At 43.4% G+C, this 26,024-nt stretch overlaps 1 protein-coding gene and 1 long non-coding RNA gene across 9 annotated transcripts in view; one reads left to right on the top strand and one right to left on the bottom strand.

Annotated features, from left to right (window-relative positions):
- The window catches only part of LOC119565071, a 76,721-nt gene extending 72,429 nt beyond the window's left edge, over nt 1-4,292 (bottom strand). For 3 of the 6 annotated variants that reach the window (XR_005223789.2, XR_005223786.2, XR_005223787.2), the window contains exon 1: nt 4,128-4,288. This is a non-coding gene — a long non-coding RNA (uncharacterized LOC119565071). Of the gene's footprint in view, nt 1-4,127 lie in introns of all 6 variants that reach the window. The other 3 variants (XR_006292281.1, XR_005223790.2, XR_005223788.2) reach the window with 2 other exon arrangements.
- The window catches only part of HBP1 (HMG-box transcription factor 1), a 34,161-nt gene continuing 11,736 nt past the window's right edge, over nt 3,600-26,024 (top strand). Inside the window, exons 1-9 of one of the 3 annotated variants that reach the window (XM_043551560.1) lie at nt 3,652-3,680; nt 10,130-10,296; nt 11,815-12,007; nt 13,307-13,541; nt 15,471-15,603; nt 17,038-17,149; nt 17,255-17,367; nt 23,303-23,459; nt 24,074-24,218. In XM_043551560.1, coding sequence (XP_043407495.1) covers nt 11,839-12,007; nt 13,307-13,541; nt 15,471-15,603; nt 17,038-17,149; nt 17,255-17,367; nt 23,303-23,459; nt 24,074-24,218 — 1,064 coding nt within the window. In that variant the 5' untranslated portion in view covers nt 3,652-3,680; nt 10,130-10,296; nt 11,815-11,838. Of the gene's footprint in view, nt 3,681-8,609; nt 8,870-10,129; nt 10,297-11,814; nt 12,008-13,306; nt 13,542-15,470; nt 15,604-17,037; nt 17,150-17,254; nt 17,368-23,302; nt 23,460-24,073; nt 24,219-26,024 lie in introns of those variants that run through there. The other 2 variants (XM_007064658.4, XM_027827034.3) reach the window with 2 other exon arrangements.

Below are 26,024 nucleotides of genomic sequence, written 5' to 3'. Positions count from 1 at the left end.
TAATATTATATTTCATTGTTAAGTGTCTTTGGAGTTGAGTCTCAACATTTACTTTGATTATACACGTATTCTTTTTAATAATGCCAGCTTTTCAAACTGAGGAAATGCCTGTAAAAGGTTAATTATTTTGGTATATAGTTAAGCACAGGTATTTTGAATTAGATTCTAAGACATCAGCTTTTCTACTCCGTCGTTTTTGTCATATTAGTCTGATGAACTCATTTAAAGACTTTTATAATTACCCATTCTCACCCCCAGAAGATATTGCATGTTCCTGAAAGTGAAATACCTTCAAATAAATCCATCTGGATTGAAATAACCCGCCTTATCTTACTAATGGACAAGCTATCACTTCCCATAGAAGACAAATATCAAGATTTCATTGCTTTACAATTACAATAAAATCAGGCATCTGCTTCCTGTGTCTTGATGCTCAATAAGTAAAACTGGGATAAGGTGTACCCTGATGCTTAGTAAGTTATATTGTAGTCCCTGTGAAAGTTTGTTCATATTAATTGCACTACACTATGCATTCATTTATTAACAGCCAGAAAATAGTACTCTTTTCTGGTGGCCATTATTAAGAAGTGGAACCACTTTTCTTTTAACTGCAATAATCTAGTTCTTTCTCATTTTCTCACACAGCACTTTGTTAGTATATGTTAAGGTAATGCATCATAGGCTATGCCTGAGAGATTCCTGTCTTACGGGGAATATATTTTTTTTTCTTTATTTATATTTATTTGTGTGCATTCCCTTATTAGTTTCTTTCAGATAGTATGTTACCAAATTGTAACAAACTCCAAAGCTAAGATGAGAGTTGGTTGGGAATGGAAAAGGAAGAATGGCATGGTTTTTTTTTTCTTCCCAATTTCAATCCATCCCACACAATCTCTGAGCTATTTGTTATTGAAGTTTTCATATCCTTATTAAGATACTGATGATTATTTTTAAATTATGAAAACATTTCTGTTTGTATTAGAATTTTTAAGGTGAAGATCTGGTAGACAGGAAACAGCACTCGACCTCAGGAGATCTGGGTTCTGTTCCCACCTGTGCCACAGATTTCCTGGGTGACAATAGGCAACTCACTTAATCTCTATGCCTCAATTCCCTGTCAGTAAATGGGGATGCTTCCTAATCAAACGGGTGTACAGTGAGGATAAGCTCAGTAATATATGTGAGGCCCTCTGATATAGATGGGCATTGCAGAGGAACCTAGAAAGGAATTTTTTGTGTTTTCCCCCAGACTACATTTTGAGCCTCAATTACCACTGCCAGGTTAAATGCAACCAAAGTGTTGTCTGATAATTAAAGCATTGGACTGGGAGTCAGGAGAGCTGTGGTCTAGTGTTAGTGCTGCCATTGACTCATTGTTTGACCTTTGACAATTCACTTAACCTATTTATGCCTCAGTTTCCACAGCTGTAAAATGGGGATACCTTCTTCACAGGAGTTTTTTGAACATTAGTTAAAACTGGTAAATCATTTTGAGATTTTAAGTTGAAAGGTGGTAGGAAAGTACAGAGTATTATTAAAGTCAGAAACCAAGCAAGAGCAAAATCGTCACTTCGTCTTATGCTATGACTCAGTGCAACATCAGCTTGGTAGTGAAAGAGCTCCTGTTGGGAAAGAAGGGGAAAAGCAGCTCTTCACTCCAAGACTGGACAAAGCCCGACCCCCAGTGCAGGCTATTACAAAATGTGCAAAAGCAGCTGAACCTTACCAGATAATTAGTTTTGTGAACAGAAAATGATGACAGCAAACATGATTTGGAGTAACTAAATCCACAGGAGCAAAGGGTAAGCTTTTTAAAATTCAGTAAGATTAAGGAAGTGTGCATGTGTGCTGCTGATCACCTTGAATTCTCCAATGATACAGATGATAGAGAAGATAGTTAAATCCTAGTATTCAGTTGTTCTGTGCTCTCTTGAACTCAGCCTCCTTCAGTGTGCTTATTGGGATTCATCTAAAGCCCTGCCCGTAGGCCTATCACTTTTTATGGCTGATTTCCTGGGCTCATAGATAGGGTGCCCACTAGCACATTTCCAGGATACTGAACATTCCGGGAATGGCATAGGCCTGCCCCTACTGGGGCGTGATCTTGCACACACAATGTGTGTGAGGTCAAAATGGGGGTGCCATATTGAACAGCACTCTGCCCAGTCCCTGCTGGCGTTACCTCACATACACAGTATGCGCAAGATCATGTCTACAGGGGTGGAGTGGTTTCGTGCACTCTCCATTATGGCATCCCTCTTCTGACACCAGACAAAACCAAAAACTGTTTTGTCTCAGTACTGAATGGGGACAAACATTACAAAAGCAGCTCTGGTTAAAACTGCATGAGTGGCCTGCCTACTTCTAGACCCAAAGCCACAAACGTATTTAAGCCACTATCTCTTTTCCCTTTTGTGATAGTGAGGCAGCCACCTAGATCATTTTTGCAAGAAACACCTTAGATGCCTAGACCACCTGAGTTCAGGCACTGGGTTCCCATTTGTGGCTCATTAAGCAGAGATAGGCACCTGTCTATAGGGCAGGTCTTCACTACCCGCCAGATCAGCGGGAAGTGATCGACCTATTGGGGATCTATTTATCGCGTCTCGTCTAGATGCGAACAGAAGCAGTCGATGGGGGAGCGGCAGCGGTCGACTCTCCACCGTCCTCACGGTAAGTCGACCTAAGATACGCCAACTTCAGCTACGCGAGTTGTGTATCTTAGGTCGACACCCCCACACACACACTGTAGACCAGGGCTATGAGAGGGATAGAGCTTAGAACACAATGTTCTCATGCGCATCTCCCAGGAGCTAGCTTAAAATGGCTCTCTTAGAGCTATCTTTCCTCCCATATTGTACAAGGAACCTACATGACTAATTCAGGCTTTAGGGATTGCAGTAGTGTTCCTGCGACTTTTGTTTTACACATCTAAAAGTTACGCAAAGCGCTGCAACACTGCAGTCCCTTTGTGGATTCCAACTCCATTGGCAGTTAGTTCTCTCCTCTCTTTGATAGCCGAGAGAGGGTCTTTAGCGTCTCAGTGCTCAACTTTTTCCACAAGGGCCCTCCCACCCCATTTGGCACCATAAGAAAAGGCAGCATGTGCCTGCCTCCCATGAACCCCTCTCTCCCCCCAGTCTTGGAGGCAGTGAGCAGCACTCTGGTTGGCTGCACTACACCGAAGTGCCCACTGAGCTGAAGAGGAGCCACTGCCTCTCTCTGCCAAGGCTAGAGCCACCCGCTAAGTCTCCTGGGTAAAGTTAGCCAGAAGGGCAGATACACGTGTCCCTATGACTCTTGTTTACTATCAGCCGAGCGCTTCGCGGCGCATTTTGGGGCTTGTTGTCCAGGTGCTCCCTGTTTAGTAGCCCACGATGGAAAAAGAAACTACATCTCCCAGAATGCAGGGACTTCGCCACTGACCAATCGGAACGCAACTTTAGTGTGATTGACACGCCGCTCTATGCAATCGTCTGCGCAGGAAAGTCAAAACACGCCCGCCCTTGGCGGGGGAATCCTGACGGGCAGGTCAGAAGGCCAATAGCAAGGGGCCGTGCCTTGAGTCGTGTCTGTCCTGGCCACTCAGGACGAATCCCATCGGGGGGGTGGGGTTTGATGGAGGGGGAGAGCGGCCGGAGGGGGAATCTGAGGGGAATCTCGAAATGGCGACGGGTTTGGTAAGTGCTGAAAAGTTTTGGGCTGAGGCGAGAAGGGGCCGGGACGGGCGAGGGCGGCTGGGCTGGGGCAGGAGAGCAGGCGCCGCTGGTGGGGGAGGCTGTTGGTTGGGCTCCCCGCCTCAGGGGCCAGCGGCTCATTTCCCCCACCCAGCCGCGGGGTCCCGAGTCGCGGGCTCCTGCCCGGGGCCGGGACTCGACTCAGCGCGACCCAGATTCCGAATCGATGGGTCTGTCACGGGGGCGGGCGGGGCCCCGAGCGCCCCCCCCCCGCCGGCGCTGCAGTGCAGGGTCGTCCGAGCGCAGCGGCCACCCCTGGGGAGCGCAGCGCCACCGAAGTCCTGCGCAAGTTCGGTGTCCGGCCGCTTGCGCCAGCCCCCGCCGAAGCCGCGGGGAAGCGCCGGTGTTGCGCCGTGTGGCCCCTGCACGGGGGGCGGAGGGGGGTGATACCTGAACCGGAGGGGATCAGATCCGACAGAGAGGCAGAGGGCCCCCGCGGAGCCCTAGTGCAGGTCACCAGCCGCCAGAGGGCAGGGGCGCGGGGCAACCCCACTCTCCCCATCCCCCACCAGGCTTGTTGTTACGCAGTTTGAATGAATGGGCCTTGCGCGCATGCGCCGTGCTGGGGAGAGGCTTATAAACAAGGGCAGCTTCCAGGCGCTAATCACATGACGGGGCGGGGGGGCGGTCTGGCAGCTGCGGAGCCCGTTTCCTCCAGGCAGGCCTTGGTCAGTCACTGCGCGAGTCACTGCGGGGACAGTCTTACCGGCGTCGGCTTCTCTCTGCCAGGTTTCTCTACTGTCTGGACAGCGGCTGGCTGCAAGTGCTGCTGCAGTATAAATAAAAATAATCCAAATCCTGTTCTGGAAGTTGATGGTTGCCTAGTGACCATGATCTAATTACATTCATTAGGGGCAAACGGGATAGTCCCAACCGGTAGTTTGTATAGAGCAGACCTCCTCCTCTCCCTCCCCCCTTTATCCAATCTAATTGAAAGTGGGGCTAGATCAGAAAATCAGAGATAATCTGGAGAATGGGAATGTGTGGGGCCGCGGTGTCACCTAGCGGCCATGGGAGAGATGGCCTGCTTCTGGACCTTTGTGGGCTGAGGTGAATTATGAGCAATATTTGGACCAGGCGTGGGCAAACTTTTTGGCCCGAGGGCCATATCAGGGTTGCGAAATGGTATGGAGGACTGGGTAGGGAAGGCTGTGCCTCTGCAAACAGCATGGCCCCTGCCCCCTATCCACCCCCTTCCACTTCCTGCCCCCTGACTGCTCCCCTCAGAACTCCCGACCCATCCAACCCCCTCCCTCCCCCGCACACACACTCCTTGTCCTCTGGCTGCCCCCTCCCGGGACCCCCTGCCCCTATCCAAGCCCCTCTCCCCCCCCCCCTTACCAGGCCACTCAGAGCAGCAGGACAGGCTTATTGGAAAGCCGGGGAGGGGCTGGGGATTAGCCTCCCCGACAGAGAGCTCAGGGGCCGGGCAGGATGGTCCCATGGGCTGTAGTTTGCCCACTTCTGATTTAGACAGAAGAATGGGAATTGGGGGTGCTAGAAGAAAAAATTATTAGCTGGCTGTGCATTTATGGCTTTTCAATCAAGAACAGGACAACTTTGGGTGGATGATAATCAATGATTTCTTGGGGGAAAACAATTTTTGATTTTTTTTATTTGAATTAAATACAGGTATAAAGTCTTAAACTAGCTTTTGTCAGTAGCCTCTTCTGAAGGTGCAGAGAGATTATTTTCGTTTCAGTTTATTCAAATAGTTTAAAGGTCAGTGGCTCTCAACCTTTCCAGACTACTGTACCCCTTTCAGTAATCTGATTTGTCTTGCATACCCCTAAGTTCACTGCACTTAAAAACTATTTGCATACGAAATCAGGCATAAACATACAAAAGTGTCATTGCACACTACTGAAAAATTGCTTATTTCTCATTTTTATCATATAATTATAAAATCTGTTAGAATATAAATATTGTACTTCTTTATATACTATACACTGAAATGTAAACAAGTCGTATGAAATTTTAGTTTGTACTAACTTCAGCAGGCTACATAAAATGCACTAGTGTAAAACTAGGCAAATATCTAGATGAGTTGATGTAGATAGTAGGAGTAGTTTACCTCTGGTTGAAAACCACTGGCTTAGGTCAATGACTAGTTCATTCAAAGTTAAGAAACCAGTTGGGAGTTGAAAAAGCAAAAAAGCTTGTTTTCCTCTTCCATCTGTGAATAAAAACAAGGTGTGAGAGAATGAACTACCAGTTCTAAAATCTTGAAGAACATGGTGACCAGAAACAATCAGTTCAGTTCACAAACTACAGATAATATTTACTTTTGTTTAATAAATGATTTAGTTTTATATGTAAAACATGTTTTCATAATTTTTTTAATAAACTTTATGTATCCAGTACAGCAAATGTAGTTTTATTTAACTTAAAAAACTATTTTAATATGTTTCTGTGCATTTAATTGAGTTTTAATTCCCATCCAGATAGAGCTTGACACAAATCACAAGTAAAAAATTAATCATCTAAGATGCATCATTCACTGTTTTCTAACATGTAAAAACTTAAGAATCTGAATAAATGTAAGTTAAGTAGATTGGTCAAATTGATCTCTCTCTCTCTCTCTATATTCTCCTGGTTAGCAAAAAAACCCATGAAATTTGGTGTATATTTAGGTGCAAATCAACATGTTTTAATGGTTACCAACCAGTAAGAATTAATATTTCTTTAGGAAAATAACTTAAAAAAAAAGTACAATTGCAAAACAAGATTAAAAGCAATTATTTAAATCAAGGTTTTCTGCTTGCTGATTTAATTATGATTAAATTCAGTGATTTAAATCATTTTGATTTTAAATCAATCCATCCGGACACTAAATGTTATTGAACATCCTCCTCAGTTACAAATTAACTGGAAAGTACTTCATCTTCCTTATGTGATATGAATACTATTATCCTTCTTTCTAAATATAGAACAGAAATATTTATTGTACACTTCTGCCTTTTTTTGTTATCATTATGAACACTTTTACCATCTCAATTTAGTAAGAGCTTATACCACTGTTAGGATTTCTTTTGTTCCTGGTATACTTAAACTCCTTCTTGTACTTAGCCTTGCCAGCCATGAAATTTTGTCTTTAGCTTCCCTTATTGATATTACGCACTTCATAACTTCTAATTTATGCAAATTGCTATCTATGTCTCCCTTTCTACATTTGTTATATATTGCTTTTTTATTTCTAACTATTCCATTCACATGTTCACTGAGCCAGCCATGGTGGGCTATTAGCCAGGGTGGATTGATTCAAAAAGTAAAAGTTTTATAACTGTTATAACATGAGTTATCAACATCAGATGTCAAAATATGCAAAGTAAGTATTCTTAAATAAAACTTCAGGTTCTCAGGCAGCATTTTGCTTATTTTGCCTACCTGTAAACTTTGATTATTATAGTTGGAAATATTTTCAGGTCAGTTTGTATTTGTATGATCAAATCAACATTTACTGATAAAAATTGAATACTTCCAAGTCTGAAAATATGCTTGATCAAACACAAGTTAATTGGGCTCAATACAGGGATAACAGGATGAAATTTAGTGCCTGTGATATACAGGAGGTCAGACAAGATGAATTAATGGTCCCTTCTGGCCTTAAAATGTATGAAACTGTAATTCACACCTAGTCTCTTATCTAATATGTCTTCTAAAGAGTGATGGTTCACTGACACAAAAGTCCAAATGAAAACAATGTCCCAGTCCTCAGAAGCTTGTAGCATTTTTAATTTCTTGCGGTAGGTGGACATGCTCTCCTTTCCCATCCAACTTCCTATAGACTTCCAGTGCCCCTTGAAATCTGGCCTAAGAACTGCATGATCCAGGAGTAATTTGTGGGTTAAATAAAATATATAAGCATGTACATGCAACTTTCATTTGGAGACAATTAGACTGTTATCCAATTCAAACAGGTAAGAGGATCCTATGTGTGGCATTTAAATGGTTTGAGTAGACTAGCACTTCTTTGACCCTCCTCAGAGAATAAAAGACAGCCTGTAGAATTGGATAAAGCCATTGGAGTTCAGTATGTCTAATTCTGAAATACTCTGTATACAGCATAATATATTGTCTTACTGGGTTTTCTGAGACTCTGGCAGTTGGTTGGGGAAAAATAACGCCAAAAGGAAAACCACAGGATATAGTCTCACCCAAACATCCCATCTTAATGTGGCTTTGGTAGAGGTTGCTCAGCCTTTGCCAAAAGTTTCACTGAACCCCATTTTTTGAATAGAGATACTTATCCATTTTAATAGAAGGTATATAACCTAATAAATAAACTCATTATTTATCTTTGTCAATTTCTTAAACGTGAACAACTCAACTAATTTTTAAAAGTTGAGTTTATACAAGTCATTCACATTTGTCTTTGTTAACCAAAGGAAATAAAATGTTTTTACAATGTTGTACTACAGTTCTGTACTTCTAGCAAATATATTTATCACAAATGTTTTTGAGCATGAAGCTGAATTAAAAAGAAAATCATCTGTACTCTCAAGCTAATTACTGTTTATTCCATGGCAATAACATCCTAGGGGAGAGAAAAAAGCATATGATGCCCAGATCAGACTTTAATCTACCAGGATAAAACATTGCAAAATGAACTTGGACCCATTTATTTTCTTTCTTATTTGTCGAAGGCATTCTCAACTTTTGCGTACAGAGATTTTTGTCTGGGTAAAATTGAGAGCTGGAAATACTAACTCATTTGCTGACTGGGAAATGTATTCTTCATGCATATTGTACAGGTTGTATTGGTCATAGGCTTTTAATTTTTTTAGGTAAATTTTATTATGAACTTAGCATTTGTTTTAGAGAAATATCTTCCTATGGAGCAACTAACTCCGTCATTTTGGCAGGGACAGAAAGATCAAGGAGAAAAAAACAAATCCATGGAAGAAAAGAAGAAGGAAGCAGAGAGAACCCAATGGACAGCAAAACTAGGTGGAAGGGAGGAAAAGAAGGGCATAGACAGAAAAGAAGAGAGAACAGCCTCAAGAACGGATAGTGCTCTGATTTGTCCTGATTCCTTCCCCAGCTCCCCATGAAGGGCCAGACCCAGATGGAGGATGGGGAGAAAAAAGCCAGAAAGAAAATAGAATGAAGGAAGGAAGGAAATAGGGATGGTGAAATAAAAATGACATGATGCATGTAGCACTTAGATAATGATGTTTATGTACATAGGTCACTTTCTCCGTTTCACTGTGAAAGCCCCTGGAGAACACCCAAAACTCTGTTAGAACAAATTCTGTTTTCAGCTACACAAGTCTGAGTAATTAGATTATAACTGACTTGGGAAAATGTAAATGCATAGCTGAACAAATTTGGAGGGGGAGCAAGGTGATGGTAAAATGTTGATTAGGAGATTTGAGTCAAATTATTGTTTAATACTGGACATAACTAGATTGACAAAGCTGGTATTTTTTAAAAATTGCATGCCACAGTAGCGGATTCTCCCCCCCTTCCCCCCCCCCCGCCTTTTTTTGTTTGTTTGTTTGTTCTTCTTCCCTATCCCAGTTTGCCTATTCAGGAGTAAAATATGTTGTGCAACACAGATGTCTTTGAGTTGATTTTTTTCATATACAAATTCTTTTTAACCAAATTAAGGGTGTTGGCGCTTTCCAGCTGTGTGATATCAAATAATAATGGCTTGTCTACACTGGTAAAATCATGAGGATGCTAATGGGTTCCTTAGACTAGCCACAGCTTTTAGAGGTGTTAATCTCAATCATTCCACTAATAATCTGTCAACAGGTGTGTAGGACAGACCAAATCATTCAGTAGCAGCAGACTATTATTAGCCTAAGTTGTCAAAAGACAGCTGTCACCTTGGACAGCTTTTGGTGGTGATCTTTATCATTGGGTTTGGCATGATTTATAAAGTACTCTTTTCTTCTTCTCCCTTCACATTATATGAGAAAAATTCCTTTTTTTTTTTTTTTTTTTTTTTAGAGAAATCCTTTTAAAAGTCTTACAAATTGGTATTATGTACAAGTTTCTATCACTGAGCATTTGATTAAAGTATAGAGTTTTACTAAAATATGAGCATGCCGCTTTATAACTTTAAGTAGATGGTAGTAATCAGTAATCACAGCTAAAGCTATATGCCATTTTCGGAGATAGGTGTCTAAAGTTAGGCATCCAAGCCCTGATCCAGCTGGTCCATATAGTTGATAAGCATTCATTTTGTTCACAGATGATAGAATGAAGGAAACTGTTCCTCAAGGCAGCCTTCCTGAAACTAAGCATTCCACTAGTCTGATGTTCTTCATTTCTACTGTCCACAATGGAGATAATGCAGCAGGCCATGCTTTCAAGAAAATTCTTCCAATAGGAATACAAATACTAATTTTTACTAATTGTTTATTTTTCTTTTTAGTTTATAGTTAGCTTCTGTGTTTTCCTTTCTGTGACGTTCGTGGTGAAACTGTTGTGGAGTTTGAACTGATGAGAGCTGAACAGCAGTAGTAATGTGCTTCCTTGCATTTTGCTATGCCTGTTTGGCTGAATAAGGGATAGCTATATACCAAAGTATGAGGAGAAGTTTGGGAGTGTAAGTCCTTGATGCTGTTGACTTCAAAGTGTTGCTGACACAGATGTCGTTTCTGGTAAAGGTGGATAGTATTGCTCATGTGGCTGTGCAGCTTTTTAATAGCATTGTACAAGTCTGATTGAAGTCAATGAAAAGACTCCCACTGACTCCAATGATAGCTGGCTCAGGCCTTAAATGACACCTCTCTGTGGGTAGTTATTGGCAGTTGTTCTTCTGCTTCTGAAGTCCCTCTTATGCAGAATACCACAGGGCATTATTTTGCCATCCTTTGTGTTGAATGTATATGAGGCACTTAGAAGTCCTGTTTAGCTTTCCTCAGCTTGAAACGGTGCTACAGTAATATAAATAATAATTAATTAATAAATGGTGAAGAATACTCATGGCCCCAAAAGTGCCTCTGCCATTGTGTTTCCCCACTAAAGAAAACATTAATGACTTAGTAGACACACCAAAACCGGCCATAAATGAAAATAAGACGTGTGCAATAGTGTCAAATAATTTCATTGTGGTAGCGGAAATCTGTTTGTTGTGGGAGATTTTCAAAGGAACAAATGGGAGAGTTAGGCTTAACTGTCCTGTATGCCTTTGAAAATCTTCCCTATTATTATTATTGTCGGTTTTTATTATTTATATTGTGGTAGCATGTAGAGGCCTCAGCCAGGTCAGGGCCCCATTGTACTAGGCACTGTACATAGTAAATAGCAGTCAGCCCAAAGAGTATACAATCTAAAAGACAGGGTGTGAAGTGGATGAAACAAGTGTATACGAGGGTATGGTAACAAAAATAGGCTATTTTAGCACAGACTTGCTGCGTGCACAGGTGATAGCCAATGAATTGCGATAATCTCAACCACAACCTGCCTAACCATCAGATGGCAGTTTTCTGTATACGTAGAGCAGAGGGAAGATAGTCTCACTTCTTAATAGATTATTCTTCAAAATATTATAGTGCATATGGGGCGCACATTTAGTTTTCTTGTGTCTTGGAATTTTCTTTGTCAGTTATCCATCTCCTTGTATTCTGCCCTGTTATAAAACACCCATGATTACCTTTTCAGTGATATTTTTTGAAAGTAGCGGTGAATCCTGTTACAGTAGCTTTAGTCCGTCATTACCTGAAAGATCAGTAAATACACCAAATTATTACAGCTAAAAAAGTAAGTTTTCTAATCTTTAGGGAACAGCAGTTGTGCAGAATAACCACCTGTTCCTCTCACAGTTGGTACTAACATTTAGTAATATTCCTTTTGTTTTAAATGTTACAGCACCAAGATTCTAGGAAATGAAGAAAACAAGCAGTCAGTGCAATTGAAATGTGTAATGAAACTTACTAAAATTGGCTTTTTGTTCTCCACTGTAACTAAGCATTTTGGTAATACAAGAAGTTAGACAGAAGTAGTAGATAAGATTTTTGGATAAGGGAGGGCTTGGTGATAAGGCAACAATTTGTATATGGAGCTACATAACACACCTAATGTTTCATAATTTTTATGCGTGTAATCTTGTGTCTTTTCAAAGTCAGAAAATTTGAAGCATCCTAACATGGTGTGGGAAGTGAAGACGAATCAAATGCCTAATGCAGTACAGAAACTCCTGTTTGTAGTGGACAAGAGAACTTCAGGGATGAGTGAGTCATTGGAGTTACTGAAATGTAATGAGAACCTGCCATCTTCTCCTGGATATGCATCCTGTGATGAGCACATGGAGCTTGGTAAAGAATTTAATAGTTTTCTAAAAGCTACGTAAGGGGCCTAGTTCTGTAGCTGCTCCATGTGTGAAATTCCTATTGAAGTCCATGCAAGTTACACACATGGAGTAACAACAGAAGCAGACAGAATTTTCCTCTTTCTATGTTTACTTGTGTTTTTTATTAGTACAGGAAATATGCATAGTATTATAGTTGATGTATCATGCCATATTACAGTTCTAAGGCACAATGGTTTCCCTGTTTAGCCCATCCCCAGCTCCTGCCACATTCACGTACAAGCAGATGTTGACAGAAACTTTCTTTCTTAACTCTGGGCTGTAAGTTTCTGCTCACAACTTCCAGTGAAGTTCTTTTTGTTAGGGAAGAAGTACACAGACAGAGCTTCACATCTCATCTCCCAGGTCCAAGTCCAAATGCAGATTCTGGCCTAGAGGAACATTTAGCTTCATTGCTATCATGCTCAAGAAAAGCAGTATATAAATCATTGAATAATGTGTAATCAGTAAAATATTCAGTAAATATTCATATATTCAGGTTATATGAAGTTACACAGTAGTTCAGTACATGAAGTACAATAATGTTATTAAATTACACAGGAGTAGAGTGTATATTGTCAGCAGTAAGAACTTAAATAACAAATGGGGGAGTCTGCTTTCGCAAGAATGTTTAATATGTAAAATGTGTAGGCTGCTGGTCATATATATGAATAACTGCTACATTCATGGCTTCTGAAATATGTTTCTCCAGATTAGCTGTGAAACTTCGACAGAAATAGCCCTGGATGTTCAGCATTTTGTAGAGGCTTTCCTGTTAAAGCAGATAGATTGTAGTGCTTGATATTCATTGAACATTTTAAGTGGTGTAGTGTAAAGATGCACAGTAACTTAATTTACTGATTCATCAGGCTCAGACTGATGCTGTTTACCCCCCCCCTAAATGTTGGTCTAATTAAACCTTAAAAATATTGCATCTGCTATCAGAACCACATTTTGTATGTATTTATTTGTGCTCATAACTTGATCTTTGAAAGGATCTGTTCAGTTTAATTTTTTTATTAAAATTATTGCCTAAAAGTGAAAAATAGGAGTTTAGAGAGGCATTCTATACTGTCATGTCTGCAGCTCTATATAAGTAATATAGATGTGATAAAGGGGTTTGAGAAACACAGATAATTGCTATTTAGAAGTTTTTTAAGTTACTGTGTCCCTTCTCCTTTTGTTCACCACAGATTCTTTTATCCACTATTGTAAAGTAAAATTCAGCCATGGAAATAAGCATGATTTCTTGTGCACTTGTTTGTAGATGATCTTCCTGAACTACAGGCTGTTCAGACCGATTCTACCCCAACTGCGCTCTTTCAGCTTGGTACAGATGTTTCACATCAAGAATATTCAGGGCCTTCATGGAACCAGCATACCTCAAATAACAATTCAGAAAGTGCTTATTCTTGTGAGAATGGGGTGAACTGGTTGACAGAACTGGCAAACATAGCCACTAGTCCACAGAGTCCTCTCATGCAGTGTTCTTTTTATAATAGGTACAGGCATTCATTTTGGTTCTTTTAGTTCTGAAATGTGCAATATTGTTTATGTTGTTACAGACATTTCCTTTATTCCTCAGAGGGCTCTGTGTCCCAACTGAAGCTCTGAACATTCCCTATTTTAACTGTGTTTTTGATCTTCCCATTCCTGCATGATAGCCACATTCCTTTCCCAGAATACAGTATGGGATTCTTTTTACAGCAGGGGTGGGCAAACTCCGAGGGCCACATCTGGGTATGGAAATTGTATGGCAGGCCATGAATGCTCATGAAATTGGGGGTTGGGGGTGGGGCCAGAAATGAGGACTTCAGGGTGTGGGAGGGGACTCCGGGCTGGGACCAAGGGGTTTGGAGGGCGGGAAGGGGATCAAGGCTGGGGCCGGGGGTTGGGGCAACAGAAGGGGTCAGGGGTGCAGGCTCCAGGCAGCGTTTACCTCAGGCAACTCCTGGAAACAGCAGCATGTCCCTCCTCCAGCTCCTACGCGGAGGCGCAGCCAGTGGCTCTGCCCGCTGTCCCATCCGCAGGTGCCGCCCCTGCAGCTTGCATTGGCCGTGGTTCCCAGCCAGTGGAGCTGTGTGAGTCGCGCTTGGGGCGGGGGCAGTGTGCGGAGCCCCCTGTTTGCCCCTACGTGTAGGAGCCAGAGGGGGGACATGCTGCTGCTTCCGAGAGCTGTGCGGACCCACTGCACGTGCAGAGCAGGGCAAACGCCTGACCGCGCTTCCCGGCTGGAGTGTCAGAGCAGGGCAAGCCCCGGACCTCACTCCCCAGCAGGAGCTCGAGGGGTGGATTAAAACGTCTGGAGGGCCGGATGTGGCCCCCGGGCTGTAGTTTCCCCACCCCTGTTTTAGAGCCTATTGCAGCAGCTTCATAATTGTCTATATGGAATGAAGTTGAACAGTGCTAGGTAGTCTCTCACCACAAAGAGATCACAATATACTCGTCCTGCTATGCAGCTGTATGAGAGACTATAGGTATATCTGCACTGCAGTCGGGAGGTGTGATTGCAGCATGTGTAGACCTACCCAAACTAGCATTGATCTAGCTAGATCAAAGCATGCTTGAGTATTTCTACATGTGCTGCAATCATACCTCCCAGTTGCACTGTAGACATACCTTGTGTCACAAGTAGTGGAAGCATAGCATGAGAGCCAACCAGACTTGTGGCAAAGGGTGCTTAGATTGAAAGCTGCTCTGCGGGTTTAGTTGGAGTCTGGGGTGTTGGCTTGTTTCTTATGGCTCTCCAGTCTGTGCAGCGCCAGTCCTCCCACATGTAAGTGTGGGAATGATGCCGCAGCAGCAGAACTATGGCAATATATTGTATTTTTAGGGTAACTTCTCATTTGGGTAAGGAATGATCTTGTCATTTTTTAAAAACTTTCCGCATTGTTATTGTCATGCATACCTGGTTGTATTAGAAATTGGCTGAGACGCTGAGGAAAGGTATGGACTAAAGTCATAATTCCGGAAGAAAAACTGCAAATAATTGTGTGATGAAAGTGTGAAGACTTTTATGGGGTATGGTAGATGGGGTGGCTTATGGCTTATATATGCAGTCTGTAGGGCAGATTGCCTAATGGCTGCATATATAAAAGCTTAAGAACCCAAGTTAAATCACTAAACATGGGTATTAAATTGCTCCTACACAATGTGCTAAATGTCTGCCTATTTTGGATGGAATGGTTTAATGATAAATTCAACTGTGTGTAAGGGAAAGTTGTGTGTATATGTCTGTCTGTGTGTAAAATGTTAACACAGGCAAGATGTTTACGCACAAAGTTTGGCTGTAGACAAAGAGTATTGTCTTTTGGATTGAAATTTCTATATGAAAAATAATTGTAAAAGAAAATCTATTTAGAGTAATAGCATAATCTTGTGATGCCAAAATACCAAGTTTTATTTTAATAAAAATTAATTTTTCATTGTAGATCATCTCCTGTTCATATAATAGCAACAAGCAAAAGTTTACATTCCTATGCACGTCCTCCACCAGGATCCTCAAAGAGTGATTCTAGCTTCTCTAAGCATCACTTAGATGAAACACCAGTCAGACATGAAAGGGTGAGTTGTCCTGAAATGCTTGTTAAATTATGTGAAGAATCAGGACAGGTAGACAAAAGTTTTCAGAAACAGAAGAAAGTACAAGAATAAAATGTATACATTCCTAAAATCCTTCCTCTTGTAAGCTGGATTCCCCATTATCATTATTTTTTTATCACCAGCTTGTACCCGAGACAAAAATAAGTCTGTTACCCAAAGAGATTACAATCTAAAACATATACAGAGTAGGTGTAATAGGAAATGCAGAGGAGGAAATAATAAGTTCTTATTTAATTATTGTATTTTGATCCTACATGTGTTGGTATTGTGAAAGAAGCGATGCCCCAAACCCTTAAAGATATGAACAAAGGACCAGCCTCAAGATCATGGTCTGCATTGCCATTGGTGTTCCCTCTAATTTTTTATGTCCATGTGCAGATTGAATTTTGTTATGTGCACCAGTATGGTCATATTGGTGCACATAACAAAATTCATGTGGTAGGGGTGGGGCTGACGGGTTCGGAGAGTTGGGAAGGGGCTCAGGGCTGGGGCAGAGGGTTGGGGTGAGGGCTCTGGTTGGTGGCACATGCTGTGGGGTGGGGATGAGGAGATTGGGGTGTAGGAGGGGACTCAGGGCTAGGGCAGAGGGTTGAGGTGCAAGGAGTACGGGCTCTGGGATGGGGAGTTTGGGGCGTAGGCTGCCGTGGGACTTAAGGACTTCCTCTCCCCCTACTCCTAGCCCTCTATAGCCACAGCAGCTCGGGGTCGGGTGAGAGGCACCTCTCCCCAACTGCAGCAGCAGGGCTGGGCCGGGTTGGGGGCTGGGTGCCTCTCTCCAGTGGGGCTGTGCTAAGCTGAGGGAGGAGCTCCTCTCCCCAGCAGCTCCGGCGGAACTGGGCTGGGCCAAGGAGGGGACGCCTTTCCCCGCCTGCCTGCACAACCCTTGAGAGCCTGCTGCATGGCTCTACAGGGAACATAGATTGCCATGTGTGTTTCTTAGCTCTAACTGCTGTCTGTTCGTCTTTGGGTCTGATTCTGTTCCCACTAAACTCCGTGGCAAAACTCTCATTGGCTTTAGTGGAAAGAGTATGAGGCCCTGGAGACTGACAACACATTTAGGCACATTGTGGGATGATGGGATGCATTGGGTATTGCAAAAGTGTTCCCTGTAGCTGACTGAGGAATGGAGTCGAAGGGTTGTGAAAAAAATGGTGTCTAGACCTTGGCCAGAAAGGTGATGGCTCTGTTCCTCAAATAGACAAGCGTGAAATTGAGCACTGGTTCAGATTTGCTCCCCTTCCCTTGAGCCTTTGTATCCCTGTTTCCAAGGAATCCTCATTTTAGAATCCTCAGCTTGAAGTCAGTGTGTAAAAGTTAAGCACATGCATAAATATTTTCAGAATTAGACCTAAAGATATTTGTTAAATCATTTATATATTTATGTTTTCTGAATAGGCAAGTAGTGAATCAGAGTCTGGTATTTTCTGCATGTCGTCGCTTTCAGACGACGATGATCTAGGATGGTGCCACTCTTGGCCCTCAACTGTTTGGCACTGTTTTTTAAAAGGTAACATAGCATTCATTGTAGGATCTTTTTTTTTTAAATAACAGCTCCTTCTTTTGACAGAAACTTACTGACCTTTTTTTTTTTTTTTTTTCCCCCAAACATCAGGCACACGTTTATGTTTTCACAAAGGACACAACAAAGAATGGCAGACAGTTGAACATTTTGTTACAGCTGAAGGCTGTGAAAATGAGGACGATCTCCTAATGGGAACTTACAAGGTAGTCCTTTAATGTATTGAATCCTTTGCAGTAACCGAAGTACAGTGCTTATATTGTGTGCAACATTATCCACGTCTTGTTGCATCAGGAGGGTTCTTTTTTTTGAGTAGATGCAGCTGTGTATTCTGCTTAGGTGTCTGTGTGCCCAGCGCACTGGAGCTGGAGAATTTTGTTTAGCAGTACCCATAAGAGACAGGTGCTCATAAACCCTCCCCTGGCTTTGAGTCAGCGCTGCCGTGACTCCCCTCAGTTCCTTCTTATCAGCTGTGGCTGGAGTCAGAGCTCCGTGTGGTTCCCAACCTCACAACTTCTCTATTTCTTAGTGACTTTTTTTAGTTTGTATATAGTTAATTAGCATCCTTAGTATAGTGTGTGTTAGATTTCTTGTTAGTTAGCTTTAGTTGAAGTATTTCCCTAGAGATGCTTTCACCAGGGTTTAAACATTATCTGTCATGTGGGGAAACGATTCCCATCATACGTGGTGCTTGCTGTGCGTATGCGAAGCCCATGTCAAGAAGTGTTTGCAAATTGTTCACGATGCGGATTCAGGTGGTGAGGGATCTTCGTCTAAAGCAGCACCTGCTTGAACAGGCCAGGTGGCTTGGTTCAGCTCTGAGGCCTACATTGGATCGGAGGTTGCCTTTGGGTTCTGAGAGTGCTGTCTGGAGCTGGAGCAGACAGAGTAGTTGTTCCCCCTAAGGTGCGCCAAGGAAAAGATCACATAAGACCAATTGAGGCCGTTCAAGGTCATCTGTCTCCTCCTGGAGGAGCACAGACTAGCACAGTGTGAATGCCAGTGTGCAGATTAGAGCAGGTCCTGTCAACCACTCTCTGGTACTGTGCAGGGAGGTCAGAGACCCCGTACCACGGTTCTGGCCCCAGGGCATCCGTTGAGTCCAGTACCAACAAGGGCAGTGCTAGCACTGACTGTTTCCATGCTGGTGGCATATCAGGTGGCTCCTCTGCTTTTCTGTCCTTAGCTTGCCCTTGTTCCAGGCCTTTGCCAGGGCTTACATTGTTTATAGCCCCGTTGGGTCCATCAGCATCGCACCCCAGTGTTTCCCTTTTACAGTCAGTGGAAGTGGAGCTGGTGCCAGGCTGGGCATCAGGGAACTCCTTCAGCTCCCCTGCTGTTGGTGCTGCACTCACCGTCCTCCGCTTTGGCACCATCAGTCACCTAGGTACTTCTGCCAACTCTGTGGTCAACCATCGCTTCCAGCTCAGGAAACAGTGGAGGCATATTTGGTGCTGGCTGTAACGTTTCCACCATCAGCATCAGTTCCCTCTTCATTCTGGGCTATAAATGAGTCAGACAAATAGCTCACCCCTTCTGAGCTGGCTGCACCTCATCTCCAGAAGCCCGGGATTCCTGGGGGTCCAGGTCAGTTTCTTCCTTCTTTTCATTACCTTACCAGCATTGGGGATGGAGTGCTGTGGTTACCAGGATTGGTATGCACCCTGTGGTTAGGATGGGGCCCCTGGCCTTGCACCTGCTGGCCACCAGTGGTCATACTAGTGGCCTGTTCACCTACTGGCCACCTGTTCATACCAGTGGCGTCCCTGGAATCTGTGGGATGCTCCTTGGTTGCGGAGGTCCACCTCCTCATCTAACTCTAAGGCGATATCACTGTTGATCTTCCACAGGCCCAGGCACCAGTGAACCTTCCCCTTCCAGAGCCTCTAGAGTCGTCCCATTCAGGTCTGACTGTTCTGGATCAGGATCCAGCTCTGGCAGTTAGTCGCTTCATCTTCATCTCTGGATAATTCCACGGTTCTTGGCTCTTCCTCTCCTTTGGTACCAGAGGATTTCAAGGCATACCAGGACCTTTTGCGGCATTTGGCTGCTTCCCCGCATATTGAAGCAAGAGTCGCTGCAGGAGAATACCCATAAGTTGTTGAATGTTCTGCTGCTATCTGCTCCTTGGAGAGTTGCCCTCCCTATTATGATGTACTCCTAGAGCCTGCTGGGGTTCTGTGGAGCAGTGGTTGTCAAACTTACTTGATTGTGCCCCACTTTTTTGTGTCCGTAGTTTACGCCCCCCTCACCCCCACAAGTACGTATATCAATATAGGTGGTGGCGGTGCTTCACTTGAACCAGTTTGGGCTTTGTTTTTCACTTGAGTTTTTTTTCTTTCTGTTGCATGAATGAGCCAGTGATCCATTGTAATAAGAGCAAAAGCAAAACCGCATGCTTACAATTAAATGTGCACACTGCGTTGTAGCAAATCAGTTAATGTGCAGATAGCAATAACTTTGTATAATGCTATGCAAGCTTAACAGAAATCCGTCAAAATGCACAGTGCCATCTGAAGCCCTGATATGTCTGGAGGAATTAGCTTCACTTGTTTTTCATTGCTGTGGGTAAAATGTGCGCAGTAAGATTCCCCCCCCCCTCCCCCCCCCAAGCTTCTCATGCCCCCCTAGAATACATTCTGTGCTCCCCAGGGTAGTGCACCACCCAGTTTGAGAACTTATGCTCTGGAGCATGCTGGCTTCAGTACCTTCTATGAAGCACATGGAGAAACGCTACTTCGTTCCAGTGCAGGGATTTCAGGTTTTGTTCTCGCATAGGGTCCCAAATTTCCTAGTTGTAACCATAGTGAATAGAGTTCAGGAGTGCGGATTTAAGTCCACTCCCAAGGATGGACCTGATGGGTAGGAAGACTTAACCTCTTTTTCCTTGCAAATGCATATTGCTGTCCAAGTAGGACTTGTGAACTGGATGTCTGTTTGCAGACCAACTGCCTAAACCCTCAAGGGAAGAATTTTGGGTTTTTATTACTGAAGGCTTCTTGGTGGCTAAGACTTCATTGGAGTCTGTGCTGGACGTTGCGGATACTTCGACCAGAGCAATGGCCTCGGCAGTGACCATGAGAAGGACATCCTGGCTGCAGAATTTGGGCATTGCTCCCAATGTGCAACAGACCATAGAGGATTTGCCCTTTGACAGCCAATATTCTGCACTTATTCAAAGACTCTAGGACTATTCTACCGTCCTTGGGGGTGTATGTCCTGGCAGTGCAGAGGCACCACTATGATGGGTGGCAGCAGCAGCAAAAGTATCATCCGTAGTACACATTTGGGCAGCCTTTTGCTTCCCTAGAAAGGAGCATAGGTCCCAGAGAAGGAGGCATTCAGGTCTGGGGTTTGGCCAGTTGACATGCCTTACCCTGTCCCCCCTTCTGTCCCCCCAAGTGCCAACTTTCACTCTTTAGTCAGGAGCAGTGTTCCAGTTGTTGCTCCTCTCTCCATTTGGGGACAAGCTAGCTTGCTTTCAAAATGCCTGGTGCTCGGTCATCATTGACAGGTGGGTCTTAAGCACCATCAAATCAGGCTATGCCATCCAGTGCCTTTCCACCCCCACCCCCCCATATCCCCTGGTCCCCCTTCAGGGACCCCTCTCATTAGATACTGCTCCTCAAGCAGATTCACTCTCTTCTGGCTTTGGGAACGATGGAGGAGCTTCCTCCAGAACCAGGGGTTTCTATTCCGAGTACTTTCTGGTACCCAAATCCAAGGGAGAGGTAAGACCCTGTCTCGATCTTTGGAGCTTCAAAAAATATGTCCGATACATAGTGTGACTGTTTGGAACTTCATCAGTTATCCTCCCTGCGCTGTCTCAGAACAACTGGTTTGCTGCTCCGGATCTTCATGGTTATGATTTTGCCAAGCCACAGAAAATTCTTTTGATTCGTTTCAGCTAAGCACCATTTCCCTTTGGCCTCTCTTTTGCTCCTCAGGTTTTTACTAAATGCCTGGTCATGGCGACTGTGTCCCTGTGGAGGAAAGGAATCTACATCTTCCCATATCTGAATGACTGGTTAGTGAGGGGCAGATCCAGAGAGGAAGATCTTGCTCATGTCAGCACTACACTGCACTCGCTCGACCAACTGGGTCTCATCCTAAACACCTTGAGAGTATTTTTGCTCTATGACTGCATTCAGGCAATTCATCACCTTAGCCTTAGTCTGCATTTTCAGCCTTCCAGGAGAGTTTGGTTGTGTGTGAAGCTTTTGGGCCACGTATCCTCTTAGATGCAGGTGACCCAGGTTGCAAAGTTGCATCTTTGCCCCCTTCAGATGTGGCTCAGGACAGTTGACTATCCGAGGCTTCACTTCTGGACTCCTTGCAGTGGTGGACACTTCTGGAGAATGTTTGTCGGGGCATTCCCTTTGTCTGGCCCTTACCAGCCAGGTCTGTTGTCACCGATGCCTCCTTGATAGGTTGGGGAGCACATCTGGGGTCCTGAAAGTTCAAGGTCTATGGTTGGAGCAGGAATCCTCACCCTATATCGGCATGCTGGAGCTTCAGCCCATCTACAATGCATGTCACACTTTTCTGGACTGTATCGGGGCTCATGGGTCACATACTTACTGACAATACCACGATGTATTATGTGAACAGACAAGGAGGTGCAAACTCCAGGATGCTCTGCCAAGAGGAAGTCCAGATTGTGGCAGCTCTGCATTGAGGAGAGTATTGCTCCGATAGCCGACCACTTGCCCAGTTTTCAGAATCATCTTGCAGACCTCTCAGCAGGAATTTTTACTTGAGTCACAAGTAGTGCCTGAAGACAAGTATCCTCCACGTCATCTTTGCAGTGTGGGGCATTCTGACAATCGATCTGTTTGCTATGAGGGACAACTGGAAATGTCACCTGTTCTGCTCTCCAGGAGGCCTCAGTCCAGGCTCCTCTGTCCGACACTTTCCATCTCAGCTGACAGTCGGCTCCTGTACACTTTCCCCCCAATCCCAGTCATCCCACAGGTCGTCGTCAAGATGAAAGAGGACTAGGCCAAGCTAATTCTCATTACCCCAGCGTGTCCAAGGCAGTGTTGGTTCTCTGACCTGCGCATGATGTCAGTTCAACCTCCCATACCCCTTTCTCTCCATCTCAACCTGTTCGCACCTTACGTCCCCCACTCACCTCCCTGCATCTCATGGCGTGGCTGATTTCTGGCTTAGTGAGGAAGAAGTGCAGTGTTCAGTAGCTGTTCCAGATCATATGAAGGGTCAAATGGTCCCTTCACAGATTATCTCTAAATGGGTAACATCCTGTATCAAGACTGCATATGAAATATCTTCAGCTATGTCTCCTCGGTGAATGAGAGCTCATTCTGCGAGAGCGCAAGCAATATCAGTAGCATTCCTTGGTGACATCTCAATATTGGACATTTGCAGGACTCCTCCATGGTCATCCATTTGCACATTTATGAACCGTGATGCCATTATCACATCTTCCAGAGTAGATGCAAGTTTTGGTAGGGCAGTCCTGCAATTCTTGTTTAGATAGACTCCGAGCCCCACCTCCTGGGATGGGTACTCTTTTGAATCACCCAAGTGGAATACACATCTGCATCTACTCAAAAAAGAAGAAAATGTTACTTAGTGTACCTGTGGTTCTCCCAGATGTGATGCAGATGTGTATTCCACAAGCCACCTTTTGTCCCCTCTGCAGTGGAGTCTGGTCGTGGTGTTCAGTGTGAAGGAACTGAAGGTGGTCAAGGTAGTACCATCTCATACAGCCAGGGAAGGAGCTATGAGCACAAGGTGTAAGTGCCCCCCACCCCCAGTGGGTACTGCTAGGCAAAATTCTCTGGCTCTGGTGCACCGTGCATGCACACACATAAGTGGAATACATGTCTGCATCACATCTCGAAGTAGCACAGTTGCAGTAGGTAACCATTTCTTGTAAAGAATGCATATTGAATCTGACCAGTGCTCATCACTATAGTGTCTGAGAACCTGAACGTAAAACAACTGAACAGAGTACCTATAGATGTGTTCTGAGTGTTGCATAGTCTCTTATTAGCTTGTGGGGTTCTTTTAACCCTTTGAATGCTGTTATTTTTCAGTGTGCCAGAAAAAGATATGTTTGCAGTATCCACAGTATTAGATTTTTCTGAAAAATCTGAAGCATGTGTGTGTTTCTAGGACTATGGTTCTGATGGTTTGAAGTTGATATCTCACGAAGAAAGTATTTCATTTGGTGAGTCAGTATTGAAGTTGACATTTGATCCTGGTACAGTGGAAGATGGCTTACTCACCGTAGAGTGCAGATTGGATCACCCATTTTATGTTAAAAATAAAGGTAGGAAAATATTGTATGTGTACAGAAAAACTCTCAGGAGTTATGTAATAAATTCTTCTACGAAAGTATCTGTATATCTCATAACTATCTCCCACAGTAGTTGAAAGCAGCCGTATTCCCCAGTCACATTATCTAAATCTGCTTGAAAGAAACATTGGAATTTAAACAATAAAGTTTGTAGAAATGTTGTATGTGTTGTCCTTTTTTGAAAGGTTTAGCAAATATGATAGCACAGAAAAGACAAAAAGAGAGAGAGAGCAAATAAAGGAGGTTACTGACGCTTCCTATATCTAAATGTGACACTTAAAGTTGGTAAAATGGTTACTTGGTTTGGTTTTCTGTTTCTTTTTTTGCTAGGATAAAAAGCTTGTAAATGAGGTAAAAATGAACTATATTACATCAGTAATTACACAAGCAGAAGTTTCTGATTCTGCTCTTGGGAAGAAAGTAAATCAAAACTTTATCTGAACTAATATTTCAAATTCAGTTTTGGGAAACCCAGTTTTTCTTTTGTGCTCTCTGCCAGGTGGGATTGGCAGTGATTGATCTCTGCTAAGACATCAGAGCTAGAGCTCACTAGGCTGTTCGTCTAATTTTAATTCTTAATCCTGCAGGTTGGTCGTCTTTCTATCCAAGCTTGACTGTGGTTCAGCATGGCATTCCATGCTGTGAAATGCATATTGGAGATCTGTGTCTACCTCCAGGACACCCCGATGCCATTAACTTTGATGATTCAGGTGTTTTTGATACGTTTAAAAGGTAACTTCTGGATAAAATGGCTTCATTGCTTTTCTGTGACATTTTTGTGCAGAAGAAAAGTAGCATTAACCTTGTGGGCATGTAAATCTACCAGTATGTGAAATATGTTCTCCCAGGAGGGAGAGGAATTATTTATGATGGTACAAGAGGGTATAAATAGGAGAGTAAGACTTCAGGCAAAATGTCAGAAAACCTTTCTGATGGTCAAATCTGTTAGTCTATGGCATAGTCTCACAAAGAAAGTGGTGACAGCCCCATTACTTAGGACATTTCAAACTGGACCAGATAAAGCACTGGAAAATATACTGTATGGAACTGTCCCACATTGGGTGGGGGAGTAGGGTGGGCTGGATAACCTAATATTTGCCATTACAGGGTGCATTCGTTGGCTGTTGGCATATGTGTCATATACAGTCCACTGTCTTCAGCCATCCGAGCGGTTCCCCAGTAACCAAAGAACCAACCACTATGACATGGCTTCATTGCTCCTGGAATATGGTTCCTCCATTTTAAATGTTGTCTAATCAGATTTTTGAGGATTTTGCAGTTTGTCATTCCTTTTTGATACAGTTCAGAGAGAAGGAAGAGAGAAAATAGCTTTGATCAAACTTCTTTTCCCATACTACTTTCTTCCTAAATTCCCTAGCTGATTTGGACACCATCTTTATCCCCATTACCCCAGCAGCTTCCCTTCCAGCGGCAGATTATGGTCCAGTGATCACTTTGAACTTTCAGTTTCTATTGGAAATATTAAAGTTTTCTGTTCCATTTTTTTGGACTAAAACTGCTACTGAAAGGGCATCAGCGTTCTTGGGGATGAAGGAAAAATAGAAAACTGCCTGTCCCCTGTCTGGACACTTATCAGGCCCTGTCTAGTTCTTTGGGCAGAAGGAGTAAAGCAGTGAAGAGATCATGAGGCAACAGCTGCTGGCAGCAGTACAGAGAAAATTTAAAACAAAAACAAAAAACCACACTCCAGGCCCCAGCTGGAAATAGGGAAGGAGCAGGATCATTGGGAGACAGAGAGCTTCTTTTCACATTTCTCTGTCCCTCTTTGAGCTGGCAAGCTAGGCTGTCAGCAGCTTACCATACCCTCTTCCCCCTTTTGCAGTTCTTTACTCTTCCAAGCACATTTTGGACAATGACTATGCCCCATCCCAGAGCACTAAAGGGAAAGAAGAAATCCCCTCTGTAGACAAGCAAGTCACAGGGTATCTGATGCTACTTTGATCTTCTGTTCAGAACAGCACTTCCAGCCTGTATCTCAGACAGGAAGTACAGGCAGGTGATGGAAATGCCCAATTCAGTTTTAAAAATAAAACGATTGGGGTTTATGGATTATGCACATTTTAAGTCAGTTTTGTGGTACAAGTTGGTATTTTAGAGTGATAATTGAATGGTACCTTTTTTCTTTTTTTTAAGAGCATAGGAACACTGTATTTTAGCCATTTATGTTTTCCCCAGCTATGACCAACTACAGGCGTTAGCACTTGAATATAGTGTAAGCAGTTAAGGGTGTCCTGAAACATGGTGGAATTATGCAGTGTTGTTGTAGCCATGTTGGTCCCAGGATATTAGAGAGAAAGGTGGTTGAGGTAACATCTTTTATTGGACCAACTTCTATTAGTAAGAGAGTCGTGCTTACACAGAGCTCTTCTTCAGGTCTGGGAAAGGCACTCGGAGTGTCACTGCTAAATACAAGGTGGAACAGATTGTTTTGCATAAGTAGTTAACACCCTAAATGCCCCAATAGTAGCTATGTGGGTGAAAGCAAACAGTCACTACACTCTCTTGAATTAACTCACA

This window comes from Chelonia mydas, chromosome 1 (genome assembly GCF_015237465.2).
Source record: "Chelonia mydas isolate rCheMyd1 chromosome 1, rCheMyd1.pri.v2, whole genome shotgun sequence".
NCBI classification, from domain to species: domain Eukaryota; kingdom Metazoa; phylum Chordata; order Testudines; family Cheloniidae; genus Chelonia; species Chelonia mydas.
This window is presented reverse-complemented; position numbering and strand designations above follow the sequence as displayed.